Below are 26,136 nucleotides of genomic sequence, written 5' to 3'. Positions count from 1 at the left end.
CAATCAGAGACAACCGAAATCAGCTGTCTCTAATTGGGAACTCATTCAGGTAACCATAGACTCTCCTAGACAACTAAACATACATAGACAACGCTAGACATCTACACTCAACACAAACCCATATACTACACCCCATAACCCCTATACCATATAAACACCCAAAACTAACAAAACATAAACATTCCCCATTTCACACCCTGACCTAACTAAAATAATAAAGAAACAAAGAATACTAAGGCCAGGGCGTGACATAACCCCCCCCTTGAGGCGCGAACTCCGGGCGCACCATACACAGTCTAGGGGAGGGTCTGGGTGGGCTTCCCTCCACGGTGGCGGCTCCGGCTCTGGTCGTGGTCCCCACTTCACCACAGTCCCTAACCACCTCCTTAGCTTCTTCAAAATGACCCCTCTCCACATTAATCCCATTGCATTAAGGGACAGCTCCGGACTAAGGGCCAGTACCAGGGTAAGGGCCAGTACCAGGGTAAGGGGCAGTACCAGGGTCAGGGGCAGTACCAGGGTAAGGGGCAGTACCAGGGTAAGGGGCAGTACCAGGGTAAGGGGCAGCACCAGGGTAAGGGGCAGCACCAGGGTAAGGGGCAGCACCAGGGTAAGGGGTAGCTCCGGACTGAGGAATGGCAGCTCCGGACTGAGGGACTGCAGCTCCGGACTGAGGGACGGCCCATGGCTGGCTGACGGATCTGGCTGCTCATGGCTGGCTGACGGATCTGGCTGCTCATGGCTGGCTGACGGATCTGGCTGCTCATGGCTGGCTGACGGATCTGGCTGCTCATGGCTGGCTGACGGATCTGGCTGCTCATGGCTGGCTGACGGATCTGGCTGCTCATGGCTGGCTGACGGATCTGGCTGCTCATGGCTGGCTGACGGATCTGGCTGCTCATGGCTGGCTGACGGATCTGGCTGCTCATGGCTGGCTGACGGATCTGGCTGCTCATGGCTGGCTGACGGATCTGGCTGCTCATGGCTGGCTGACGGATCTGGCTGCTCATGGCTGGCTGACGGATCTGGCTGCTCATGGCTGGCTGACGGATCTGGCTGCTCATGGCTAGCTGACGGATCTGGCTGCTCATGGCTAGCTGACGGATCTGGCTGCTCATGGCTAGCTGACGGATCTGGCTGCTCATGGCTAACTGACGGATCTGGCTGCTCATGGCTAACTGACGGATCTGGCTGCTCATGGCTGGCTGACGGATCTGGCTGCTCATGGCTGGCTGACTGATCTGGCTGCTCATGGCTGGCTGACTGATCTGGCTGCTCCTGTCTGATTGGCGGCTCTGGCAGATCCTGTCTGGTTGGCGGCTCTGGCAGATCCTGTCTGGTTGGCGGCTCTGGCAGATCCTGTCTGACGGACAGCTCTGGCAGATCCTGTCTGACGGACGGCTCTAGCGGCTCCTGTCTGACGGACGGCTCTAGCGGCTCCTGTCTGGCTGGCGGCTCTAGCGGCTCCTGTCTGGCTGGCGGCTCTAGCGGCTCCTGTCTGGCGGACGGCTTTGCAGGCTCATGGCAGACGGGCAGCTTTGCAGGCTCATTACAGACGGATGGCTCAGATGGCGCTGGGGAGACGGATGGCTCAGATGGCGCTGGGGAGACGGATGGCTCAGATGGCGCTGGGCAGACGGGCAGTTCAGTCATTGCTGTGCAGACGGCAGACTCCTGCCGGCTGAGGCGCACTGTAAGCCTGGTGCGTGGTGCCGGGACTGGTAGCACCGGGCTGGGGACACGCGTCTCAGGGCTAGTGCGGGGAGCAGCAACAGGACGCACAGGACTCTGGGGACACACAGGAGGCTTGGTGCGTGGTTTAGGCACTGGTGGTAAAAGGCTGGAGACACGCACCATATAGCTAGTGCGTGGAGGAGGCACTGGTGGTACTGGGTTGGGGCGGGGAGGTGGCGCCGGAAATACCGGACCGTGCAGGCGTACTGGCTCCCTTGAACGCCGAGCCTGCCCAACCTTACCTGGTTGTATGCTCCCCGTCGCCTGACCAGTGCGGGGAGGTGGAATAACCCGCACCGGCCTATGTAGGCGAACCGGGGACACCATGCGTAAGGCTGGTGCCATGTACGCCGGCCCGAGGAGACGCACTGGTGACCAGATGCGTTGGGCCGGCTTCATGACATACGGCTCAACGCTCAGTCTAGCCCGGCCGATACGTGGAGCTGAAATGTACCGAACCGGGCTATGCACCCGTACAGGAGACACCGTGCGCTCTACTGCGTAACCCGGTGTCTGCCCGTACTCTCGCTCTCCACGGTAAGTACAGGGAGTAGGCGCAGGTTTCCTACCTGACTTCGCCACACTCCCTTTAAGGCCCCCCCCAAGAAATTTTTGGGTTGTACTCACGGGTTTCCAGCCTTGTCTCCGTGCTGCCTCCTCATATCGCCTCCTCTCGGCTTTCGCTGCCTCCAGCTCTTCACGAGAGAGGCGATATTCTCCAGGTTGAGCCCAAGGTCCATCTCCTTCCAATTCCTCCTCCCAACTCCAGAAATCCTGTGTAGGTAGGTCCTGTTGCCGCCTTCCATGCCGCTTGGTCCTATGGTGAGTAATTCTGTCACGATCGTGTGGCGGATTGACGGACCAAAACGCAGCAGTTGGAAAATAAGCCATCTTCTTTTATTTAACAACACAAAGATGAACACGACACAAAACTCTATACAAACTAATAAAACAACAAAACGACCGTGAAGCTACAAACATTGTGCACATACATACAGGCTACAAACGTTCTGACATAGACAATTACTCACAACCAATGAGAGCCTATGGCTACCCTAAATAAGGCTCCCAATCAGAGACAACCGAAATCAGCTGTCTCTAATTGGGAACTCATTCAGGTAACCATAGACTCTCCTAGATAACTAAACATACATAGACAACGCTAGACATCTACACTCAACACAAACCCATATACTACACCCCATAACCCCTATACCATATAAACACCCAAAACTAACAAAACATAAACATTCCCCATTTCACACCCTGACCTAACTAAAATAATAAAGAAACAAAGAATACTAAGGCCAGGGCGTGACAGTCATGGATATATTGTCACGTTCCTGACCTATTTCTGTTAGTTTGTTGTATGTGTTAGTTGGTCAGGACGTGAGTTTGGGTGGGCATTCTATGTTTTCTGTTTCTATGTTGGTTTATGGGTTGCCTGGTATGGCTCTTAATTAGAGGCAGGTGTTTGGCGTTTCCTCTAATTAAGAGTCATATTTAGGTAGGTGTTTTCACAGTGTTCGTTGTGGGTGGTTGTCTCCTGTGTCAGTGTTTGTCGCACCATACGGGACTGTTTCGGTTTGTTTGTTCTTCGTCATTTATGTGTAGGCTTTTTTCCCTGTTCGTGCGTTCTCGTGTGTTATGTGAGTCCGTCGTCCAGATCTGTCTACACCGTTTGTTATTTTGTTAGTTTATCCAAGTGTATTTTGTTTCGTGTTTTTTCCCGTCTTGTTTAATAAATTATGTCTTCAACATCCGCTGCATCTTGGTTCCCTCACTACTCCTCCTTTTCGGTTGAAGAGGAGGAGGACCGCCGTTACATATATTGGAATTAGTGGATATATGGAGACTTAAATACCCTGACTTAGTGAGATATACATGGAGGTTTAATACCCTGACCTAGTGAGATATACATGGAGGAGGTTTAATATCCTGACCTAGTGAGATATACATGGAGGAGGTTTAATACCCTGACCTAGTGAGATATACATGGAGGAGGTTTAATACCCTGACCTGGTGAGATATACATGGAGGAGGTTTAATATCCTGACCTAGTGAGATATACATGGAGGAGGTTTAATATCCTGACCTAGTGAGATATACATGGAGGAGGTTTAATATCCTGACCTGGTGAGATATACATGGAGGAGGTTTAATATCCTGACCTAGTGAGATATACATGGCGGAGGTTTAATATCCTGACCTAGTGAGATATACATGGCGGAGGTTTAATATCCTGACCTAGTGAGATATACATGGAGGAGGTTTAATATCCTGACCTAGTGAGATATACATGGAGGAGGTTTAATATCCTGACCTGGTGAGATATACATGGAGGAGGTTTAATACCCTGACCTAGTGAGATATACATGGAGGAGATTTAATATCCTGACCTAGTGAGATATACATGGAGGAGGTTTAATATCCTGACCTAGTGAGATATACATGGAGGAGGTTTAATATCCTGACCTAGTGAGATATACATGGAGGAGGTTTAATATCCTGACCTAGTGAGATATACATGGCGGAGGCTTAATCAAGCTAGTCGTCTTGACTACTTTCTTATGTCATTCTCTCTGGCACCAAAAGTTTAAAAAGTGTTGATAGGGGACAGAATGCGGTCAGATCATCACATAATTGGCATATATATTACTCTTACAGAATTTGAACGTGGGCGAGGATATTGGAAATTTAATCGAAGCCTACTAGATGATAAATCGTTTAGAACGAGGACTGAATAATTTAAAACTGACTTTTTCAGACATAACATAGGTACAGCAGATCCCCTTTGTCACGATCGTGTGGCGGATTAACGGACCAAAATGCAGCTTTTGGAAAATATGCCATCTTCTTTTATTATAACACGAAGATGAACACGACACAAAAACACTTTAACAAAACAACAAAATAACAAAACGACCGTGAAGCTACAAACGTTGTGCACATACAAACAGGCTACAAACGTTCTTACATAGACAACGCTAGACATATACACTCAACACAAAACCATATACTCCACCCCATAACCCCTTTACCAAATAAACACCCAAAACCAACAAAAGCATAAACATAACCCATGTCACACCCTGACCTAACTAAAATAATAAAGAAAACCAATAATACTAAGGCCAGGGCGTGACATAACCCCCCCCTTGAGGCGCGAACTCCGGGCGCACCATACACAGTCTAGGGGAGGGTCTGGGTGGGCTTCCATCCACGGTGGCGGCTCCGGCTCTGGTCGCGGTCCCCACGTCACCACAGTACCTAAACACCTCCTAGGCTTCCTCCAAACGACCCCCCTCCACCTTAACCCCATTGCATTCAGGGGCAGTTCCGGACTAAGGGGCAGTACCAGGGTAAGAGGCAGTACCAGGGTCAGGGGCAGTACTAGGGTCAGGGACAGTACCAGGGTCAGGGGCAGTACCAGGGGCTGGGGACACGCATCTCAGGGCTAGTGCGGGGAGCAGGAACAGGGCATACTGGACCCTGGGGACGCACATTAGGCCTAGTGCGTGGGGCCGGAACTGGTGGTACCGGACTGGGGACACGCATCTCAGGGCTAATGCGGGGAGCAGCAACAGGATGCACAGGACTCTGGAGACGCACAAAAGGCTTAGTGCGTGGTGCCGGAATTGGTGATACCGGGCTGGAGACACGCACCATAGGACGAGTGCGTGGAGGAGGAACAGGGCTCTGGAGACACACTGGAAGCCTGTTACGTGGTGTAGGCACTGGTGGCACTGAACTGGGGCGGGGAGGTGGCGCCGGAAATACCGGACCGTGCAGGCGTATTGGCTCCCTTGAGCATTGAGCCTGACCAACCTTACCTGGTTGAATGCTCCCCGTTGCCCGACCAGTGCGGGGAGGTGGAATAACCCGCACCGGGCTATGTAGGCGAACCGGGGACACCATGCGTAAGGCTGGTGCCATGTAAACCGGCCCGAGGAGACGCACTGGTGGCCAGATATGTAGGGCCGGCTTCATGACATCCGGCTCAATACTCAATCTAGCCCTGCCAGTGCGGGGAGGTGGAATAACCCGCACCGGGCTATGCACACGTACAGGAGACACCGTGCGCTCTACTGCGTAACACGGTGTCTGCCCGTACTCTCGCTCTCCACGGTAATTACAGGGAGTAGGCGCAGGTTTCCTACCTGACTTCGCCACTCTCCCTTTAAGCCCCCCCCAAAGAATTTTTTTGGGTTTTCCCACAGGCTTCCTACCGCTTCGTCGTGCTGCCTCCATTCGCCGGTATCCCTCCTCGCACTGCGCCAGAGAATCCCAGGCGGGCTCCGGCACTCTCCCTGGGTTGATCGCCCACCTGTCGATCTCCTCCCACGTAGTGTAACCCAGATCCTTTGTAGGTTCCTTTTCCTGCCTCCGAGCTAGCTCCTCATATCGCCGCCTCTCTGCTTTCGCTGCCTCCAGCTCAGCTTTGGGGCGGTTATATTCTCCTGGTACCTCCCGGTCTAAAATTTCCTCCCATGTCCATAAATCCTTGTATTGCTCCTGTTGCCGCTGGTCATGCCGCTTGGTCCTATGGTGGGTAATTCTGTCACGATCGTGTGGCGGATTAACGGACCAAAATGCAGCTTTTGGAAAATATGCCATCTTCTTTTATTATAACACGAAGATGAACACGACACAAAAACACTTTAACAAAACAACAAAATAACAAAACGACCGTGAAGCTACAAACGTTGTGCACATACAAACAGGCTACAAACGTTCTTACATAGACAACGCTAGACATATACACTCAACACAAAACCATATACTCCACCCCATAACCCCTTTACCAAATAAACACCCAAAACCAACAAAAACATAAACATAACCCATGTCACACCCTGACCTAACTAAAATAATAAAGAAAACCAATAATACTAAGGCCAGGGCGTGACATAACCCCCCCCTTGAGGCGCGAACTCCGGGCGCACCATACACAGTCTAGGGGAGGGTCTGGGTGGGCTTCCATCCACGGTGGCGGCTCCGGCTCTGGTCGCGGTCCCCACGTCACCACAGTACCTAAACACCTCCTAGGCTTCCTCCAAACGACCCCCCTCCACCTTAACCCCATTGCATTCAGGGGCAGTTCCGGACTAAGGGGCAGTACCAGGGTAAGAGGCAGTACCAGGGTCAGGGGCAGTACTAGGGTCAGGGACAGTACCAGGGTCAGGGGCAGTACCAGGGGCTGGGGACACGCATCTCAGGGCTAGTGCGGGGAGCAGGAACAGGGCATACTGGACCCTGGGGACGCACATTAGGCCTAGTGCGTGGGGCCGGAACTGGTGGTACCGGACTGGGGACACGCATCTCAGGGCTAATGCGGGGAGCAGCAACAGGATGCACAGGACTCTGGAGACGCACAAAAGGCTTAGTGCGTGGTGCCGGAATTGGTGATACCGGGCTGGAGACACGCACCATAGGACGAGTGCGTGGAGGAGGAACAGGGCTCTGGAGACACACTGGAAGCCTGTTACGTGGTGTAGGCACTGGTGGCACTGAACTGGGGCGGGGAGGTGGCGCCGGAAATACCGGACCGTGCAGGCGTATTGGCTCCCTTGAGCATTGAGCCTGACCAACCTTACCTGGTTGAATGCTCCCCGTTGCCCGACCAGTGCGGGGAGGTGGAATAACCCGCACCGGGCTATGTAGGCGAACCGGGGACACCATGCGTAAGGCTGGTGCCATGTAAACCGGCCCGAGGAGACGCACTGGTGGCCAGATATGTAGGGCTGGCTTCATGACATCCGGCTCAATACTCAATCTAGCCCTGCCAGTGCGGGGAGGTGGAATAACCCGCACCGGGCTATGCACACGTACAGGAGACACCGTGCGCTCTACTGCGTAACACGGTGTCTGCCCGTACTCTCGCTCTCCACGGTAATTACAGGGAGTAGGCGCAGGTTTCCTACCTGACTTCGCCACTCTCCCTTTAAGCCCCCCCCAAAGAATTTTTTTGGGTTTTCCCACAGGCTTCCTACCGCTTCGTCGTGCTGCCTCCATTCGCCGGTATCCCTCCTCGCACTGCGCCAGAGAATCCCAGGCGGGCTCCGGCACTCTCCCTGGGTTGATCGCCCACCTGTCGATCTCCTCCCACGTAGTGTAACCCAGATCCTTTGTAGGTTCCTTTTCCTGCCTCCGAGCTAGCTCCTCATATCGCCGCCTCTCTGCTTTCGCTGCCTCCAGCTCAGCTTTGGGGCGGTTATATTCTCCTGGTACCTCCCGGTCTAAAATTTCCTCCCATGTCCATAAATCCTTGTATTGCTCCTGTTGCCGCTGGTCATGCCGCTTGGTCCTATGGTGGGTAATTCTGTCACGATCGTGTGGCGGATTAACGGACCAAAATGCAGCTTTTGGAAAATATGCCATCTTCTTTTATTATAACACGAAGATGAACACGACACAAAAACACTTTAACAAAACAACAAAATAACAAAACGACCGTGAAGCTACAAACGTTGTGCACATACAAACAGGCTACAAACGTTCTTACATAGACAACGCTAGACATATACACTCAACACAAAACCATATACTCCACCCCATAACCCCTTTACCAAATAAACACCCAAAACCAACAAAAACATAAACATAACCCATGTCACACCCTGACCTAACTAAAATAATAAAGAAAACCAAGAATACTAAGGCCAGGGCGTGACATAACCCCCCCCTTGAGGCGCGAACTCCGGGCGCACCATACACAGTCTAGGGGAGGGTCTGGGTGGGCTTCCATCCACGGTGGCGGCTCCGGCTCTGGTCGCGGTCCCCACGTCACCACAGTACCTAAACACCTCCTAGGCTTCCTCCAAACGACCCCCCTCCACCTTAACCCCATTGCATTCAGGGGCAGTTCCGGACTAAGGGGCAGTACCAGGGTAAGAGGCAGTACCAGGGTCAGGGGCAGTACTAGGGTCAGGGACAGTACCAGGGTCAGGGGCAGTACCAGGGGCTGGGGACACGCATCTCAGGGCTAGTGCGGGGAGCAGGAACAGGGCATACTGGACCCTGGGGACGCACATTAGGCCTAGTGCGTGGGGCCGGAACTGGTGGTACCGGACTGGGGACACGCATCTCAGGGCTAATGCGGGGAGCAGCAACAGGATGCACAGGACTCTGGAGACGCACAAAAGGCTTAGTGCGTGGTGCCGGAATTGGTGATACCGGGCTGGAGACACGCACCATAGGACGAGTGCGTGGAGGAGGAACAGGGCTCTGGAGACACACTGGAAGCCTGTTACGTGGTGTAGGCACTGGTGGCACTGAACTGGGGCGGGGAGGTGGCGCCGGAAATACCGGACCGTGCAGGCGTATTGGCTCCCTTGAGCATTGAGCCTGACCAACCTTACCTGGTTGAATGCTCCCCGTTGCCCGACCAGTGCGGGGAGGTGGAATAACCCGCACCGGGCTATGTAGGCGAACCGGGGACACCATGCGTAAGGCTGGTGCCATGTAAACCGGCCCGAGGAGACGCACTGGTGGCCAGATATGTAGGGCCGGCTTCATGACATCCGGCTCAATACTCAATCTAGCCCTGCCAGTGCGGGGAGGTGGAATAACCCGCACCGGGCTATGCACACGTACAGGAGACACCGTGCGCTCTACTGCGTAACACGGTGTCTGCCCGTACTCTCGCTCTCCACGGTAATTACAGGGAGTAGGCGCAGGTTTCCTACCTGACTTCGCCACTCTCCCTTTAAGCCCCCCCCAAAGAATTTTTTTGGGTTTTCCCACAGGCTTCCTACCGCTTCGTCGTGCTGCCTCCATTCGCCGGTATCCCTCCTCGCACTGCGCCAGAGAATCCCAGGCGGGCTCCGGCACTCTCCCTGGGTTGATCGCCCACCTGTCGATCTCCTCCCACGTAGTGTAACCCAGATCCTTTGTAGGTTCCTTTTCCTGCCTCCGAGCTAGCTCCTCATATCGCCGCCTCTCTGCTTTCGCTGCCTCCAGCTCAGCTTTGGGGCGGTTATATTCTCCTGGTACCTCCCGGTCTAAAATTTCCTCCCATGTCCATGAATCCTTGTATTGCTCCTGTTGCCGCTGGTCATGCCGCTTGGTCCTATGGTGGGTAATTCTGTCACGATCGTGTGGCGGATTAACGGACCAAAATGCAGCTTTTGGAAAATATGCCATCTTCTTTTATTATAACACGAAGATGAACACGACACAAAAACACTTTAACAAAACAACAAAATAACAAAACGACCGTGAAGCTACAAACGTTGTGCACATACAAACAGGCTACAAACGTTCTTACATAGACAACGCTAGACATATACACTCAACACAAAACCATATACTCCACCCCATAACCCCTTTACCAAATAAACACCCAAAACCAACAAAAACATAAACATAACCCATGTCACACCCTGACCTAACTAAAATAATAAAGAAAACCAATAATACTAAGGCCAGGGCGTGACATAACCCCCCCCTTGAGGCGCGAACTCCGGGCGCACCATACACAGTCTAGGGGAGGGTCTGGGTGGGCTTCCATCCACGGTGGCGGCTCCGGCTCTGGTCGCGGTCCCCACGTCACCACAGTACCTAAACACCTCCTAGGCTTCCTCCAAACGACCCCCCTCCACCTTAACCCCATTGCATTCAGGGGCAGTTCCGGACTAAGGGGCAGTACCAGGGTAAGAGGCAGTACCAGGGTCAGGGGCAGTACTAGGGTCAGGGACAGTACCAGGGTCAGGGGCAGTACCAGGGGCTGGGGACACGCATCTCAGGGCTAGTGCGGGGAGCAGGAACAGGGCATACTGGACATAGAATGCCCACCCCAACTCACGCCCTGACCAACTAAACACATACAAAAACAAAGGAAAACAGGTCAGGAACGTGACAGTTAGCAGATGTTAATGCAGGTGTAGCGAAATGCTTGTGCTTCTAGTTCCGACCATGCAGTAATATCTAACAAGTAATCTAACCTAACAATTTCACAACAACTACCTTATACACGCAAGTGTAATAGAATAAATACAAATATGTACATAGGCCAGATGCAGTAGATGGTATAGAGTACAGTATATACATATGAGGTGAGTAATGTAGGGTATGTAGACATATAAAAGTGGCATTGTTTAAAGTGGCGAGTGATACATGTATTACATCCATTTTTCATTATTAAAGTGACTAGGGATGAGTCAGTATGTTGGCAGCAGCCACTCAATGTTAGTGATGGCTGTTTAACAGTCTGATGGCCTTGAGATAGAAGCTGTTTTTCAGTCTCTCGGTCCCCGATTTGATGCACCTGTACTGACCTCGCCTTCTAGATGATAGTGGAGTGAACAGGCAGTGATGCACCTGTACTGACCTCGCCTTCTTGATGATAGCTGGCTGAACAAGCAGTAGCTCGGGTGGCTGTTGTCCTTGATGATCTTTTTGGCCTTCCTGTGACATCGGGTGGTGTAGGTGTCCTGGAGGGCAGGTAGTTTGCCCCCGGTGATGCGTTGTGCAGACCGCACCACCCCCTGGAGAGCCTTACGGTTGTGGGCGGAGCAGTTGCCGTACCAGGCGGTGATACAGCCCGACAGGATGCTCTCGATTGTGCATCTGTAGAAGTTTGTGAGTGCTTTTGGTGACAAGCCGAATTTCTTCAGCCTCCTGAGGTTGAAGAGGCTCCTGAGGTTGAAGATTCCCAGTCACCTTGCCATGGTTAAATTCGATGGTTCACGCTTTCAGTTTTGCGCGAATGCTGCCATTAATCCACGGTTTCTGGATGGGGTAGGATTTAATAATCACTGTGGGAACAACATCCCCCATATACTTCCTGATGAACTCAGTCACCGTGTCCGTGTAAACGTCAATGTTATTCCCAGTCCGCGTGATCAAATCAATCTTGAAGCATGGATTCCAATTGGTCGGACCAGCGTTGAATAGACCTTAGCACGGGTACTTCCAATTTGAGTTCCTGCCTATAGGAAGAGAGGAGCTAAATGGAGTCGTGATCTGATTTGCCGAAGGGAGGGCGGAGGAGGGCCTTGTAGGCATCTCGAAAAGGCTAGTAGCAGTTGTCTAGTGTTTGTTGTAAGTGAGTCAATGTGTTGACTGTAGCGTTTTCCACAAATTTGCTTTGTTAAAATACCCAGCTGCCATAAATGCGTCCTCAGGATATGTGGTTTCCAGTTTGCATAAAGTCCAGTGTAGTTCTTTAGGGCCGTCGTGGTATCGGCTTGAGGGGGAATATACACGGCTGTGACTATAACCGATGAGAACTGAGAACCCAGGTGGCTGATTGGACGTGGACAGTATATCCCGAGAGAGAAAGGATTCCGTGAAACAGAGCATGTTATAGTCCCTGACGTCTCTCGCCCTGAGCTCATCTTGTCCAGAAGCTGAACATTAGATAGTATAATACTGAACATCAGATAGTAATATACTGAACAGTAGATAGTAATACACTGAACATCAGATAGTAATATACTGAACATCAGATAGTAATACACTGAACATCAGATAGTAATATACTGAACATTAGATAGTAATATACTGAACATTAGATAGTAATATACTGAACATTAGATAGTAATATACTGAACATTAGATAGTAATATACTGAACATTAGATAGTAATATACTGAACATTAGATAGTAATATACTGAACATTAGATAGTAATATACTGAACATTAGATAGTAATATACTGAACATTAGATAGTAATATACTGAACATTAGATAGTAATATACTGAACATTAGATAGTAATATACTGAACATTAGATAGTAATATACTGAACATCAGATAGTAATATACTGAACATCAGATAGTAATATACTGAACATTAGATAGTAATATACTGAACATTAGATAGTAATATACTGAACATCAGATAGTAATATACTGAACATCAGATAGTAATATACTGAACATTAGATAGTAATATACTGAACATCAGTTAGTAATATACTGAACATCAGATAGTAATATACTGAACATTAGATAGTAATATACTGAACATTAGATAGTAATATACTGAACATTAGATAGTAATATACTGAACATTAGATAGTAATATACTGAACATCAGATAGTAATATACTGAACATCAGATAGTAATATACTGAACATCAGATAGTAATATACTGAACATTAGATAGTAATATACTGAACATTAGATAGTAATATACTGAACATTAGATAGTAATATACTGAACATCAGATAGTAATATACTGAACATTAGATAGTAATATACTGAACATTAGATAGTAATATACTGAACATCAGATAGTAATATACTGAACATCAGATAGTAATATACTGAACATTAGATAGTAATATACTGATCATTAGATAGTAATATACTGAACATTAGATAGTAATATACTGAACATTAGATAGTAATATACTGAACATTAGATAGTAATATACTGAACATAACACAGCTAACAGTAGTGGTTGTAGTTCTGGGGCCTGACCACTTGTTTTCCTTAGTGACGATTACAATGGCCACAACATAGAAAAAACGTGTTTCCTGTGTGTATTCTTGTCAGACAGGACCATACACCACTGAATGAGAGAACATTTGACTTGGAAAGTTGTCTATTAATCAGCTAACACAAAGTAAAGCTTATATTCATTATAAATATTCATAGTTGATATATTCCCCTGTTGTATCTGTTTCCAGGTCTGTGTTTCCTAGATGCATTAAGTTATTATAATGCTGTTGAATCTGTTTCCAGGTCTGTGTTTCCTAGATGCATTAAGATATTATAATGCTGTTGAATCTGTTTCCAGGTCTGTGTTTCCTAGATGCATTAAGTTATTATAATGCTGTTGAATCTGTTTCCAGGTCTGTGTTTCCTAGATGCATTAAGTTATTATAATGCTGTTGAATCTGTTTCCAGGTCTGTGTTTCCTAGATGCATTAGGATATTATAATGCTGTTGAATCTGTTTCCAGGTCTGTGTTTCCTAGATGCATTAGGATATTATAATGCTGTTTGTATGTAGAGCAGACAACTGACTCCTTCTATTCCACAGTTTAGCAATATCACAGCTTGTCATATTGGGTTACATGAGTTTGACTCATCCTCCTTCCTGCTAGGCATATTCTGCACTTTTTTAGCTAAAGGGGTGTCTCACAATATTGATCAATTTAATCTCTTTAACAGAAAAATATTTTCACACAACCATCCATTTCATAAACTGGAGACATTAGGAATGTGAAAAACCATGGTTGTGTTTTGTTCTACCTCGGGTAGGAGTTTCTCTAAAATGCAGATGCCTTGTCACTAGTGCTCCCGAGTGGTGCAGTTGTCTAAGGCGCTGCATCACAGTGCTAGCTGTGCCACTAGAGATCCTGATTCGAGTCCAGGCTCTGTCGCAGGCGGCCGCGACCGGGAGACCCATCGTGTGGTGCATAAATGGCCCAGCGTCGTCCGGTTTAGGGGAGGGTTTGGCTGGCAAGGATGTCCTTATCCCATCATGCTCTAGCAACTCCTGTGGTGGGCCATGTGCATGCATGCTGACACGGTCGCCAGGTGCACGGTGTTTCCTCCCGACACATTGGTGCGGCTGGCTTCCGGGTTAAGCGAGCAGTGTGTCAAGAAGCAGTGCGGCTGGGTCGTGTTTCAGAGGACGCACGGCTCTCGACCTTCGCCTCTGCCAAGTCCGTACGGGAGTTGCAGCGATGAGACAAGACTGAAACTACCAATTGGATATCACGAAATTGGGGAGAAAAAAGGGGTAAAAATAAAATGGAAAATACCAGAGCTGTGTCTCCCCCAGACACGTACCAATCAGAGAAGTACAGTAGAATAAGTCCTCAGGAGAATTTTTTTTCTCCATTATACATTGTTGTTAATGAGAGACACTGACAATGAGAGACAGTCCATGTTCTTGAGAGAAACGTACCTTGGTATATAGTGTGAGATTCTCCAAACTATTTCAGATGATACTTTATAAATACTGTATATAGTAACTCGTTCCTGTGTTCTTCCTCTCCAGACGCTGATGACTCCGGCTATGTCCTACTCAGCACATCAAGAAAGGTAAGGATTCGAATGGTTACTCAAAGCCTCCTAGTTTCTGGGATGGAAAATATGATGCATTCTGGGATAGTAGTCCTAATTCCAGTGTTCAATATTTTATTAATTGACATCTATAATACCATATGTCTTTATATATTGACAGCTATAATACTATGTCTTTAACTTTTGACATCTATAATAATATATCTTTAACCATTGAAAATACAACGTGCCCAAAACACGGAATATAGACAAATGTCTGGCGCAAAAACACCAATAGACAAAATACCCGTAACACAAACACACACCCGTAACACAAACACACACCCGTAACACAAACACACACCCGTAACACAAACACACACCCGTAACACAAACACACACCCGTAACACAAACACACACCCGTAACACAAACACACACACGTAACACAAACACACACCCGTAACACAAACACACACACGTAACACAAACACACACCCGTAACACAAACAATCTTACACAAAGACATGATGGGGAACAGAGGAATACATACATGTAGATTGATTGGGGAATGAAAACCAGGTGTGCAGGGAACAAGACAAAACAAATGGATACATGAAAAATGGAGCGGCGATGGCTAGAAAGCCGGTGACTTCGACCGCAGAACGCCGCCCGAACAAGGAGAGGAGCCGACTTCGGCGGAAGTCGTGACAATACCATATCAAATCAAAAATCAAATCAATTCAGATTGTATTAGTCACATGCACCGAATACAACAGATGTAGACCTTACAGTGATAATTACATATGTGTTTAACCATTGACATCTATAATACCATATGTCTGTAACCATTGACACCTATAATACCATATGTCTGTAACCATTGACACCTATAATACCATATGTCTGTAACCATTGACATCTATAATACTATATGTGTTTAACCATTGACATCTATAATACCATATGTGTTTAACCATTGACATCTATAATACTATATGTTTTTATCTATTGACATCTATAATACCATATGTCTTTAACCATTGACGTCTATAATACTATATGTTTTTATCTATTGACATCTATAATGCTATACGTTTTTAACTAAATTAGATTTTGTTTTTTTCACGGGACTACCCACAATGCCCCATAATATCACGCTGAACACAAATATAAAAGCAGCACGTAAAGTGTCCTACGTTTCATGAGCTGAAATAAAAGATGCACACAAATCGTATTCCTCTCAATGTGTTTCCATCCCTGTTACTGAGCATTTCTCCTCGCCAAGATACTCCATCCACCTGACAGTTTCCATCCCTGTTACTGAGCATTTCTCCTTGCCAAGATACTCCATCCACCTGACAGTTTACATCCCTGTTACTGAGCATTTCTCCTTGCCAAGATACTCCATCCACCTGACAGTTTACATCCCTGTTACTGAGCATTTCTCCTTGCCAAGATACTCCATCCACCTGACAGTTTACATCCCTGTTACTGAGCATTTCTCCTTGCCAAGATACTCCATCCACCTGACAGTTTCCATCCCTGTTACTGAGCATTTCTCCTTGTCAAGATACTCCATCCACCTGACAGTTTACATCCCTGTTACTGAGCATTTCTCCTTGCCAAGATACTCCATCCACCTGACAGTTTACATCCCTGTTACTGAGCATTTCTCCTTGTCAAGATACTCCATCCACCTGACAGTTTACATCCCTGTTAGTGAGCATTTCTCCTTGCCAAGATACTCCATCCACCTGACAGTTTACATCCCTGTTACTGAGCATTTCTCCTTGTCAAGATACTCCATCCACCTGACAGGTGTGGCTTATCAAGAAGCTCATTAAACAGCATGATCATTACACAGGTGCACCTTGTGCTGGGGGCAATAAAAGGCCACTAAAATGTGCAGTTTTGTCAGACAACCCAACGCCACAGATGTCAAGTTGAGGGAGCGTGCAATTGGCATGCTGGCTGCAGGAATGTCCAACAGATCTGTTGCCAAAACATGTCATTTTAATTTCTCTACCATAAGTCACCTCCAACGTCGTTTTAGAGAATTTGGCAGTATGTCCAATTGGCCTCACAACTGCAGACCACGTGTAACCACGCCAACCCAGGACCTCCACAACCCCAGACCATGTGTAACCACGCCAACCCAGGACCTCCACAACCCCAGACCATGTGTAACCACGCCAACCCAGGACCTCCACAACCCCAGACCACGTGTAACCACGCCAACCCAGGACCTCCACAACCCCAGACCACGTGTAACCACGCCAACCCAGGACCTCCACAACCCCAGACCACGTGTAACCACGCCAACCCAGGACCTCCACAACCCCAGACCATGTGTAACCACGCCAACCCAGGACCTCCACAACCCCAGACCACGTGTAACCACGCCAACCCAGGACCTCCACAACCCCAGACCACGTGTAACCACGCCAACCCAGGACCTCCACAACCCCAAACCACGTGTAACCACGCCAGCCCAGGACCTCCACAACCCCAGACCATGTGTAACCACGCCAACCCAGGACCTCCACAACCCCAGACCACGTGTAACCACGCCAACCCAGGACCTCCACAACCCCAGACCACGTGTAACCACGCCAACCCAGGACCTCCACAACCCCAGACCACGTGTAACCACGCCAACCCAGGACCTCCACAACCCCAGACCACGTGTAACCACGCCAACCCAGGACCTCCACAACCCCAGACCACGTGTAACCACGCCAACCCAGGACCTCCACAACCCCAGACCACGTGTAACCACGCCAACCCAGGACCTCCACAACCCCAGACCACGTGTAACCACGCCAACCCAGGACCTCCACAACCCCAGACCACGTGTAACCACGCCAACCCAGGACCTCCACATCTGGCTTCTTCACCTGCGGGATCGTCTGAGACCAGCCACCCAGACAGCTGATGAAACTGAGGGTTTGTCTGAGACCAGCCACCCAGACAGCTGATGAAACTGTGTGTTTGTCTGGGACCAGCCACACGGACAGCTGATGAAACTGTGTGTTTGTCTGGGACCAGCCACACGGACAGCTGATGAAACTGTGTGTTTGTCTGGGACCAGCCACACGGACAGCTGATGAAACTGTGTGTTTGTCTGGGACCAGCTACACGGACAGCTGATGAAACTGTGTGTTTGTCTGGGACCAGCCACACGGACAACTGATGAAACTGTGTGTTTGTCTGGGACCAGCCACACGGACAGCTGATGAAACTGTGTGTTTGTCTGGGACCAGCCACACGGACAGCTGATGAAACTGTGTGTTTGTCTGGGACCAGCCACCCGGACAGCTGATGAAACTGTGTGTTTGTCTGGGACCAGCCACACGGACAGCTGATGAAACTGTGTGTTTGTCTGGGACCAGCCACACGGACAGCTGATGAAACTGTGGGTTTGTCTGGGACCAGCCACACGGACAGCTGATGAAACTGTGTGTTTGTCTGGGACCAGCCACACGGACAGCTGATGAAACTGTGGGTTTGCACAATCTAAGAATTTCTGTACAAACTGTCAGAAACCGTCTCACGGAAGCTCATCTGCGTGCTTGTCGTCCACACCAGGGTCTTGACCTGACTGCAGTATCACAACCGACTTCAGAGGGCAAATGTTCACCTTCGATGGCCACTAGCACGCTGGAGAAGTGTGCTCTTCACAAATTAATCCCAATTTTAACTGTACCGGGAAGATGGCAGACAGCATGTATGGTGTCGAGTGGGCGAGCGGTTTGCTGATGTCAACGTTGTGAACAGAGTTCCTCAGGGTGGCAGTGGGGTTATGGTTTGTGCTATGGACAACGAATACGATTACACTTTATCGATATACATTTGAATGCATAGAGATACTGTGACGAGATTTTGAGGCCCTTTGTCGTGTCATTCATCCTCTGACACTGATTTCCTCAAATGAACTGTAAACTCAATACATTTTAGAAATTGTTCCATGTTGCATTTATATCTTTGTTCCGTGTAGATTTTTAGAAATGTTTATATATTAATTACAAATTTAAAACTGAAATGTCTTGGGTCAATAAGCAATCAACCCCGTAAATAAGTTCAGGAGTAAAAATATGCTTAACAGGTCACATAGTAAGTTGCATGGACTCACTATGTGTGCAGTAATAGTGTTTAACATGATGGTTGAATGACCACCTCATCTATATATACTCCACACATACAATTATCTGTAAGGTCCCTCGGTCGAGCAGTGATTTTCTAACACAGATTCAACCACAAAAAAATGGGCATTTAGACACACATATATTTCAATTACAGAAACATACAAGCCTCACAGATAAAAACTCTATGATATGTACTACCACATCTTGTCCTAATGACAATCACATTCCTCAGTAACATGTGAGTCTACCAGACCTTTAAACTCCTCCAAGGAAACAAGAAGCTGGGGTTTCCAGCTGGTCCGGAGAGAATTACAAGACCACGGAGCTGAGCACTTTTTCCCATGATGCATTCTGATTTTAGCAACCGTTAAAAGTAAGTCGGAGTGAAACAGTAACTGGTATTTATTTTCTGACCTTATCAAAAAAGAACAGAAATAAAGTAGCCTTATAGGTCATAGTATACCAATGTTTAAGCCTCTATAGAGTCAACGAAGACCAGCCAACACCACTATAGAGATCACAGTGGTGTGGAGACCAGCCAACACCACTATAGAGATCACAGTGGTGTGGAGACCAGCCAACACCACTATAGAGATCACAGTGGTGTGGAGACCAGCCAACACCACTATATAGATCACAGTGGTGTGGAGACCAGCCAACACCACTATAGAGATCACAGTGGTGTGGAGACCAGCCAACACCACTATAGAGATCACAGTGGTGTGGAGACCAGCCAACACCACTATAGAGATCAGTGGTGTGGAGACCAGCCAACACCACTATAGAGATCACAGTGGTGTGGAGACCAGCCAACACCACTATAGAGATCACAGTGGTGTGGAGACCAGCCAACACCACTATAGAGATGACAGTGGTGTGGAGACCAGCCAACACCACTATAGAGATCACAGTGGTGTGGAGACCAGCCAACACCACTATAGAGATCACAGTGGTGTGAGACCAGCCAACACCACTATAGAGATCACAGTGGTGTGGAGACCAGCCAACACCACTATAGAGATCACAGTGGTGTGGAGACCAGCCAACACCACTATAGAGATCACAGTGGTGTGAGACCAGCCAACACCACTATAGAGATCACAGTGGTGTGGAGACCAGCCAACACCAATATAGAGATCACAGTGGTGTAGAGACCAGCCAACACCACTATAGAGATCACAGTGGTGTGAGACCAGCCAACACCACTATAGAGATCACAGTGGTGTGGAGACCAGCCAACACCACTATAGAGATCACAGTGGTGTGGAGACCAGCCAACACCACTATATAGATCACAGTGGTGTGGAGACCAGCCAACACCACTATAGAGATCACAGTGGTGTGGAGACCAGCCAACACCACTATAGAGATCACAGTGGTGTGGAGACCAGCCAACACCACTATAGAGATCAGTGGTGTGGAGACCAGCCAACACCACTATAGAGATCACAGTGGTGTGGAGACCAGCCAACACCACTATAGAGATCACAGTGGTGTGGAGACCAGCCAACACCACTATAGAGATGACAGTGGTGTGGAGACCAGCCAACACCACTATAGAGATCACAGTGGTGTGGAGACCAGCACCACTATAGAGATCACAGTGGTGTGGAGACCAGCCAACACCACTATAGAGATCACAGTGGTGTGGAGACCAGCCAACACCACTATAGAGATCACAGTGGTGTAGAGACCAGCCAACACCACTATAGAGATCACAGTGGTGTGGAGACCAACACCACTATAGAGATCACAGTGGTGTAGAGACCAGCCAACACCACTATATAGATCACAGTGGTGTGAGACCAGCCAACACCAATATAGAGATCAGTGGTGTGGAGACCAGCCAACACCACTATAGAGATCACAGTGGTGTGGAGACCAGCCAACACCACTATAGAGATCACAGTGGTGTGGAGACCAGCCAACACCACTATAGAGATCACTGTGGTGTGGAGACCAGCCAACACCACTATAGAGATCACAGTGGTGTGGAGACCAGCCAACACCACTATAGAGATCACAGTGGTGTGGAGACCAGCCAACACCACTATAGAGATCACAGTGGTGTGAGACCAGCCAACACCACTATAGAGATCACAGTGGTGTGGAGACCAGCCAACACCACTATATAGATCACAGGGGTGTAGAGACCAGCCAACACCACTATAGAGATCACAGTGGTGTGGAGACCAGCCAACACCTCTATAGAGATCACAGTGGTGTGGAGACCAGCCAACACCACTATAGAGATCACTGTGGTGTGGAGACCAGCCAACACCACTATAGAGATCACTGTGGTGTGGAGACCAGCCAACACCACTATAGAGATCACAGTGGTGTGAGACCAGCCAACACCACTATAGAGATCACAGTGGTGTAGAGACCAGCCAACACCACTATAGAGATCACAGTGGTGTGGAGACCAACACCACTATAGAGATCACAGTGGTGTGGAGACCAGCACCACTATAGAGATCACAGTGGTGTGGAGACCAACACCACTATAGAGATCACAGTGGTGTGGAGACCAGCCAACACCACTATAGAGATCACAGTGGTGTGGAGACCAGCCAACACCACTATAGAGATCACAGTGGTGTGGAGACCAACCAACACCAATATAGAGATCAGTGGTGTGGAGACCAGCCAACACCACTATAGAGATCACTGTGATGTGGAGACCAGCCAACACCACTATAGAGATCACTGTGGTGTGGAGACCAGCCAACACCACTATAGAGATCACTGTGGTGTGGAGACCAGCCAACACCACTATAGAGATCACAGTGGTGTGAGACCAGCCAACACCACTATAGAGATCACAGTGGTGTGGAGACCAACCAACACCAATATAGAGATCAGTGGTGTGGAGACCAGCCAACACCACTATAGAGATCACAGTGGTGTGGAGACCAACACCACTATAGAGATCACAGTGGTGTGGAGACCAGCCAACACCACTATAGAGATCACAGGGGTGTGGAGACCAGCCAACACCACTATAGAGATCACAGTGGTGTGGAGACCAACACCACTATAGAGATCACAGTGGTGTGGAGACCAGCCAACACCACTATAGAGATCACAGTGGTGTGAGACCAGCCAACACCACTATAGAGATCACAGTGGTGTGAGACCAGCCAACACCACTATAGAGATCACAGTGGTGTAGAGACCAGCCAACACCACTATAGAGATCACAGTGGTGTGGAGACCAGCCAACACCACTATAGAGATCACAGTGGTGTGAGACCAGCCAACACCACTATAGAGATCACAGTGGTGTGGAGACCAGCCAACACCACTATAGAGATCACAGTGGTGTGGAGACCAGCCAACACCACTATAGAGATCACAGTGGTGTGGAGACCAGCCAACACCACTATAGAGATCACAGTGGTGTGAGACCAGCCAACACCACTATAGAGATCACAGTGGTGTGGAGACCAGCCAACACCACTATAGAGATCACAGTGGTGTGGAGACCAGCCAACACCACTATAGAGATCACAGTGGTGTGGAGACCAGCCAACACCACTATAGAGATCACAGTGGTGTGAGACCAGCCAACACCACTATTTTGTAAGTAGGAAAACCTGCAATATCGGCATTGTATCAAATACTTGATCTCCCCACTATGTACTGTATGTACACTACCAAAGTGGGGTCACTTTGAAATGTCATTGTTTTTGAAAGATAAGCATATTTTTTGTCCATTAAATTAAAATCAAATTGATCAGAAATACAGTGTAGACATTGTAAATGTTGTAAATGACTATTGTAGCTGGAAACACTAGATTTTTCATGGACTATCTACATAGGTGTACAGAGGCCCATTATCAGCTATATCACTCCTGTGTTCCAATGGCACGTTGTGTTAGCTAATCCAAGCTGTAGAACGTTTTGAGGCTCTGAGGACCCATGCCAACTTTTTCAGTTTCCTGAGGCTTTGTCGTGCCCTCTTCCCGACTGTTTCGGTGTATTTGGACCGTGATAGTTTGTTAGTGATGTGGACGCCAAGGAACTTGAAGCTCTCGACCCGCTCCACTACAGCCCCGTCAATGTGATTGGGGGCGTACTCGGTCCTCCTTTTCCTGTAGTCCACGATCAGCTCCCTTTGTCACGTTAAGGGAGAGGTTGTTGTCCTGGCACCACACTGCCAGCTCTCTGACCTCCTCCCTATAGGGCTGTCTCATTGCTGTTGGTGATCAGGTCTACCACTGTTGTGTCGTCTGCAAACTTAATGTTGGAGTGGGCGCGAAGTCGTGGGTGAACAGGGAGTACAGGAAGGGACTAAACACGCACCCCTGAGGGGCCCCAGCGTTGATGATCAGCAGATGTGTTGTTGCCTACCGTTACCACCAGGGGGCGACTGATGGAGTGAAATAAGTGTGCTTATAAACCCTTTAAAAAGCTTATAAAGCTTTGATGGTTGTCACTATAAAGAGGATCCCGGCTGCTACTAGATGTATTGCTCAGCTGCTCCTCTATAAAACTGGAGTTGCCTACCCCATGATGTAAACTGTGGGAAAGTGGCCTCCATTCGCTATTGGATGACAAGTATTTTTCCCCCTGTTCCTGTTCCTACCCATTGGATAATGGACCATTCTAAACCTAAACTAATTTTACATATTATAAACACAACATTAAATTGAGAATAGTCTTATGGGTTAAAATACGATCACTTAATGAGAGAACAGCGGCCTCAGGTAAAGGAACATAACGGAAGCTTTTCTTGGACTTTTTTCAAATAGTCAATAGCCTTTAGTCACATCATGCAACAAAATGTGCCAAATAACTCTATATTTAGCGTATAAGACCTGTTTCAAATGATCACTTTTACGCTCAACATAGACACTTCACATTCGCTCCGGAATGGGAAAAATATCCTTTCTATTTCATTCAGCTATGTTTAATTATATTCTTCTCACTAAAAAAATCATATAATATAAAGTAATGGCACAGGACTTATAGGCATATCTAGTCTGATAAATGAACAAGTCTACAGTCTATATCATAGATAACATACAGTATCTAGTCTGTTAAATGAACAAGCTTACAGTCTATATCATAGATAACATACAGTATCTAGTCTGATAAATGAACAAGTCTACAGTCTATATCATAGATAACATACAGTATCTAGTCTGATAAATGAACAAGTCTACAGTCTATATCATAGATAACATACAGTATCTAGTCTGATAAATGAACAAGTCTACAGTCTATATCATAGATAACATACAGTATCTAGTCTGATAAATGAACAAGTCTACAGTCTATATCATAGATAACATACAGTATCTAGTCTGATAAATGAACAAGTCTACAGTCTATAACATGGAGCATAGCCAGATAACACAGTAGTGCCAACTCATATTCTGTTCTTCTGAAATACATTTTCTTCATATCATGTTTCTTTAGACCTGACTAAAATAAATAATCTCTATATTGTGTATTTTAAATAGATGTATTTGTTTAAATGTAGATGTGGTTCGTATGCAAGGAGGCATAGTGTCACGATCGTGTGGAGGATTGACAGACCAAAACGCAGCAGTAGGAAAATAAGCCATATTCCTTTTAATGAATACGAAGGCAAAAACAAAACAAAAACACTTGCACACTAACAAAACAAGAAAACGATCGTGAAGCTATGAACGAAGTACACATACAAGCTACAAACGTATAACATAGACAATTACCCACATCAAATGAAAGCCTATGGCTACCCTAAATATGGCTCCCAATCAGAGACAACAGAAATCAGCTGTCTCTAATTGGGAACTCATTCAGGCAACCATAGACTCTCCTAGACAACTACACCAACATAGACACAGCTAGACACATGCACTCAACACAAACCCATACACTACACCCAACACCCCCTTTACCATAGAATCACCCAAAACCGACAAAACACAAACATTCCCCATGTCACACCCTGACCTAACTAAAATAATAAAGAAAACAAAGAATACTAAGGCCAGGGCGTGACACATTGAGACGCTAAAGATGTTTATGTTAATTTACAATCTTTTTTAATTTATTTAATGTAACCGTTATTTAACTAGGCAAGTCAGTTAACCATGCTGCCATTTAGGAGTTGATGAATAAATAAAGTAGGAATGGAAATCCCCCTCTTTTTAACAGAGGTCATTAAAAACGGCTGATTTCCCCGCTTTGTTTTAACTACTTTTCAGAATGTATGTTGCTCTCCATATCGCCTCTAGTTAACTCATAACAACAAGGTAAACTTATTAACTATCCCCCTAACTATGATTAACTATGATTAACTATCCCCCTAACTATCCCCCTAACTATCCCCCTAACTATCCCCCTAACTATCCCCCTAACTATGATAACTATGATTAACTATCCCCCTAACTATCCCCCTAACTATCCCCCTAACTGTGATAACTATGATAACTATGATTAACTATCCCCCTAACTATCCCCCTAACTATCCCCCTAACTGTGATAACTATGATAACTATGATTAACTATCCCCCTAACTATCCCCCTAACTATCCCCCTAACTATCCCCCTAACTGTGATAACTATGATAACTATGATTAACTATCCCCCTAACTGTGATAACTATGATTAACTATGATTAACTATCCCCCTAACTATCCCCCTAACTATCCCCCTAACTATCCCCCTAACTGTGATAACTATGATAACTATGATTAACTATCCCCCTAACTGTGATAACTATGATTAACTATGATTAACTATGATTAACTATCCCCCTAACTATCCCCCTAACTATCCCCCTAACTGTTATGCTGGTGAATGAGGACCCAAAAGCGACTTAACAGAAACAGAGTCTTTATTCCAGTCTTAAACAAAAACGATACTCCTGGATATATCTTAGGTAAATACAAAACAGGAAAACTGAAATCCTCTCGTCAGTAGAGAGGAACGACTGGAGACGCGACCACAGACTGCAGGTCGCTTCGGGAAGGCACAGGCCGTAGCTGACATAGACACCTGCTCACACGCAGCATCTGAAGAAGGCAAAAACACGACAGGGCGGAACAAGGACACGGAACAGCAAACATCAAACAAGGATCCGACAAGGACAGAAGCGGAAAACAGAGGGAGAAATAGGGACTCTAATCAGAGGGCAAAATAGGGGACAGGTGTGAAAGAGTAAATGAGGTAGTTAGGAGAATGAGGAACAGCTGGGAGCAGGAACGGAACGAAAGAGAGAGAGAGAGCGAGAGAGGGAGAGAGGGAGGGGGAGAGAGAGGGATAGAAAGAGGGAAAGAACCAAATAA

At 47.5% G+C, this 26,136-nt stretch overlaps 1 protein-coding gene across 3 annotated transcripts in view; it reads left to right on the top strand.

Moving 5' to 3' along the window:
• slc4a11 (solute carrier family 4 member 11) overlaps window positions 1-26,136 on the top strand; it is a 195,683-nt gene that overhangs the window by 14,615 nt on the left and 154,932 nt on the right. For all 3 annotated transcript variants that reach the window (XM_055862413.1, XM_055862414.1, XM_055862415.1), the window contains exon 2: window positions 14,699-14,742. In XM_055862413.1, the coding sequence (XP_055718388.1) occupies window positions 14,699-14,742 (44 nt within the window). The remainder of the gene's footprint in view (window positions 1-14,698; window positions 14,743-26,136) is intronic.

This window comes from Salvelinus fontinalis, chromosome 15, assembly GCF_029448725.1.
Source record: "Salvelinus fontinalis isolate EN_2023a chromosome 15, ASM2944872v1, whole genome shotgun sequence".
In the NCBI taxonomy this organism is placed as follows: Eukaryota; Metazoa; Chordata; class Actinopteri; order Salmoniformes; family Salmonidae; genus Salvelinus; species Salvelinus fontinalis.
Note: the sequence above shows the minus strand (reverse complement) of the source record. Positions and strands in the feature narration are given on the sequence as shown.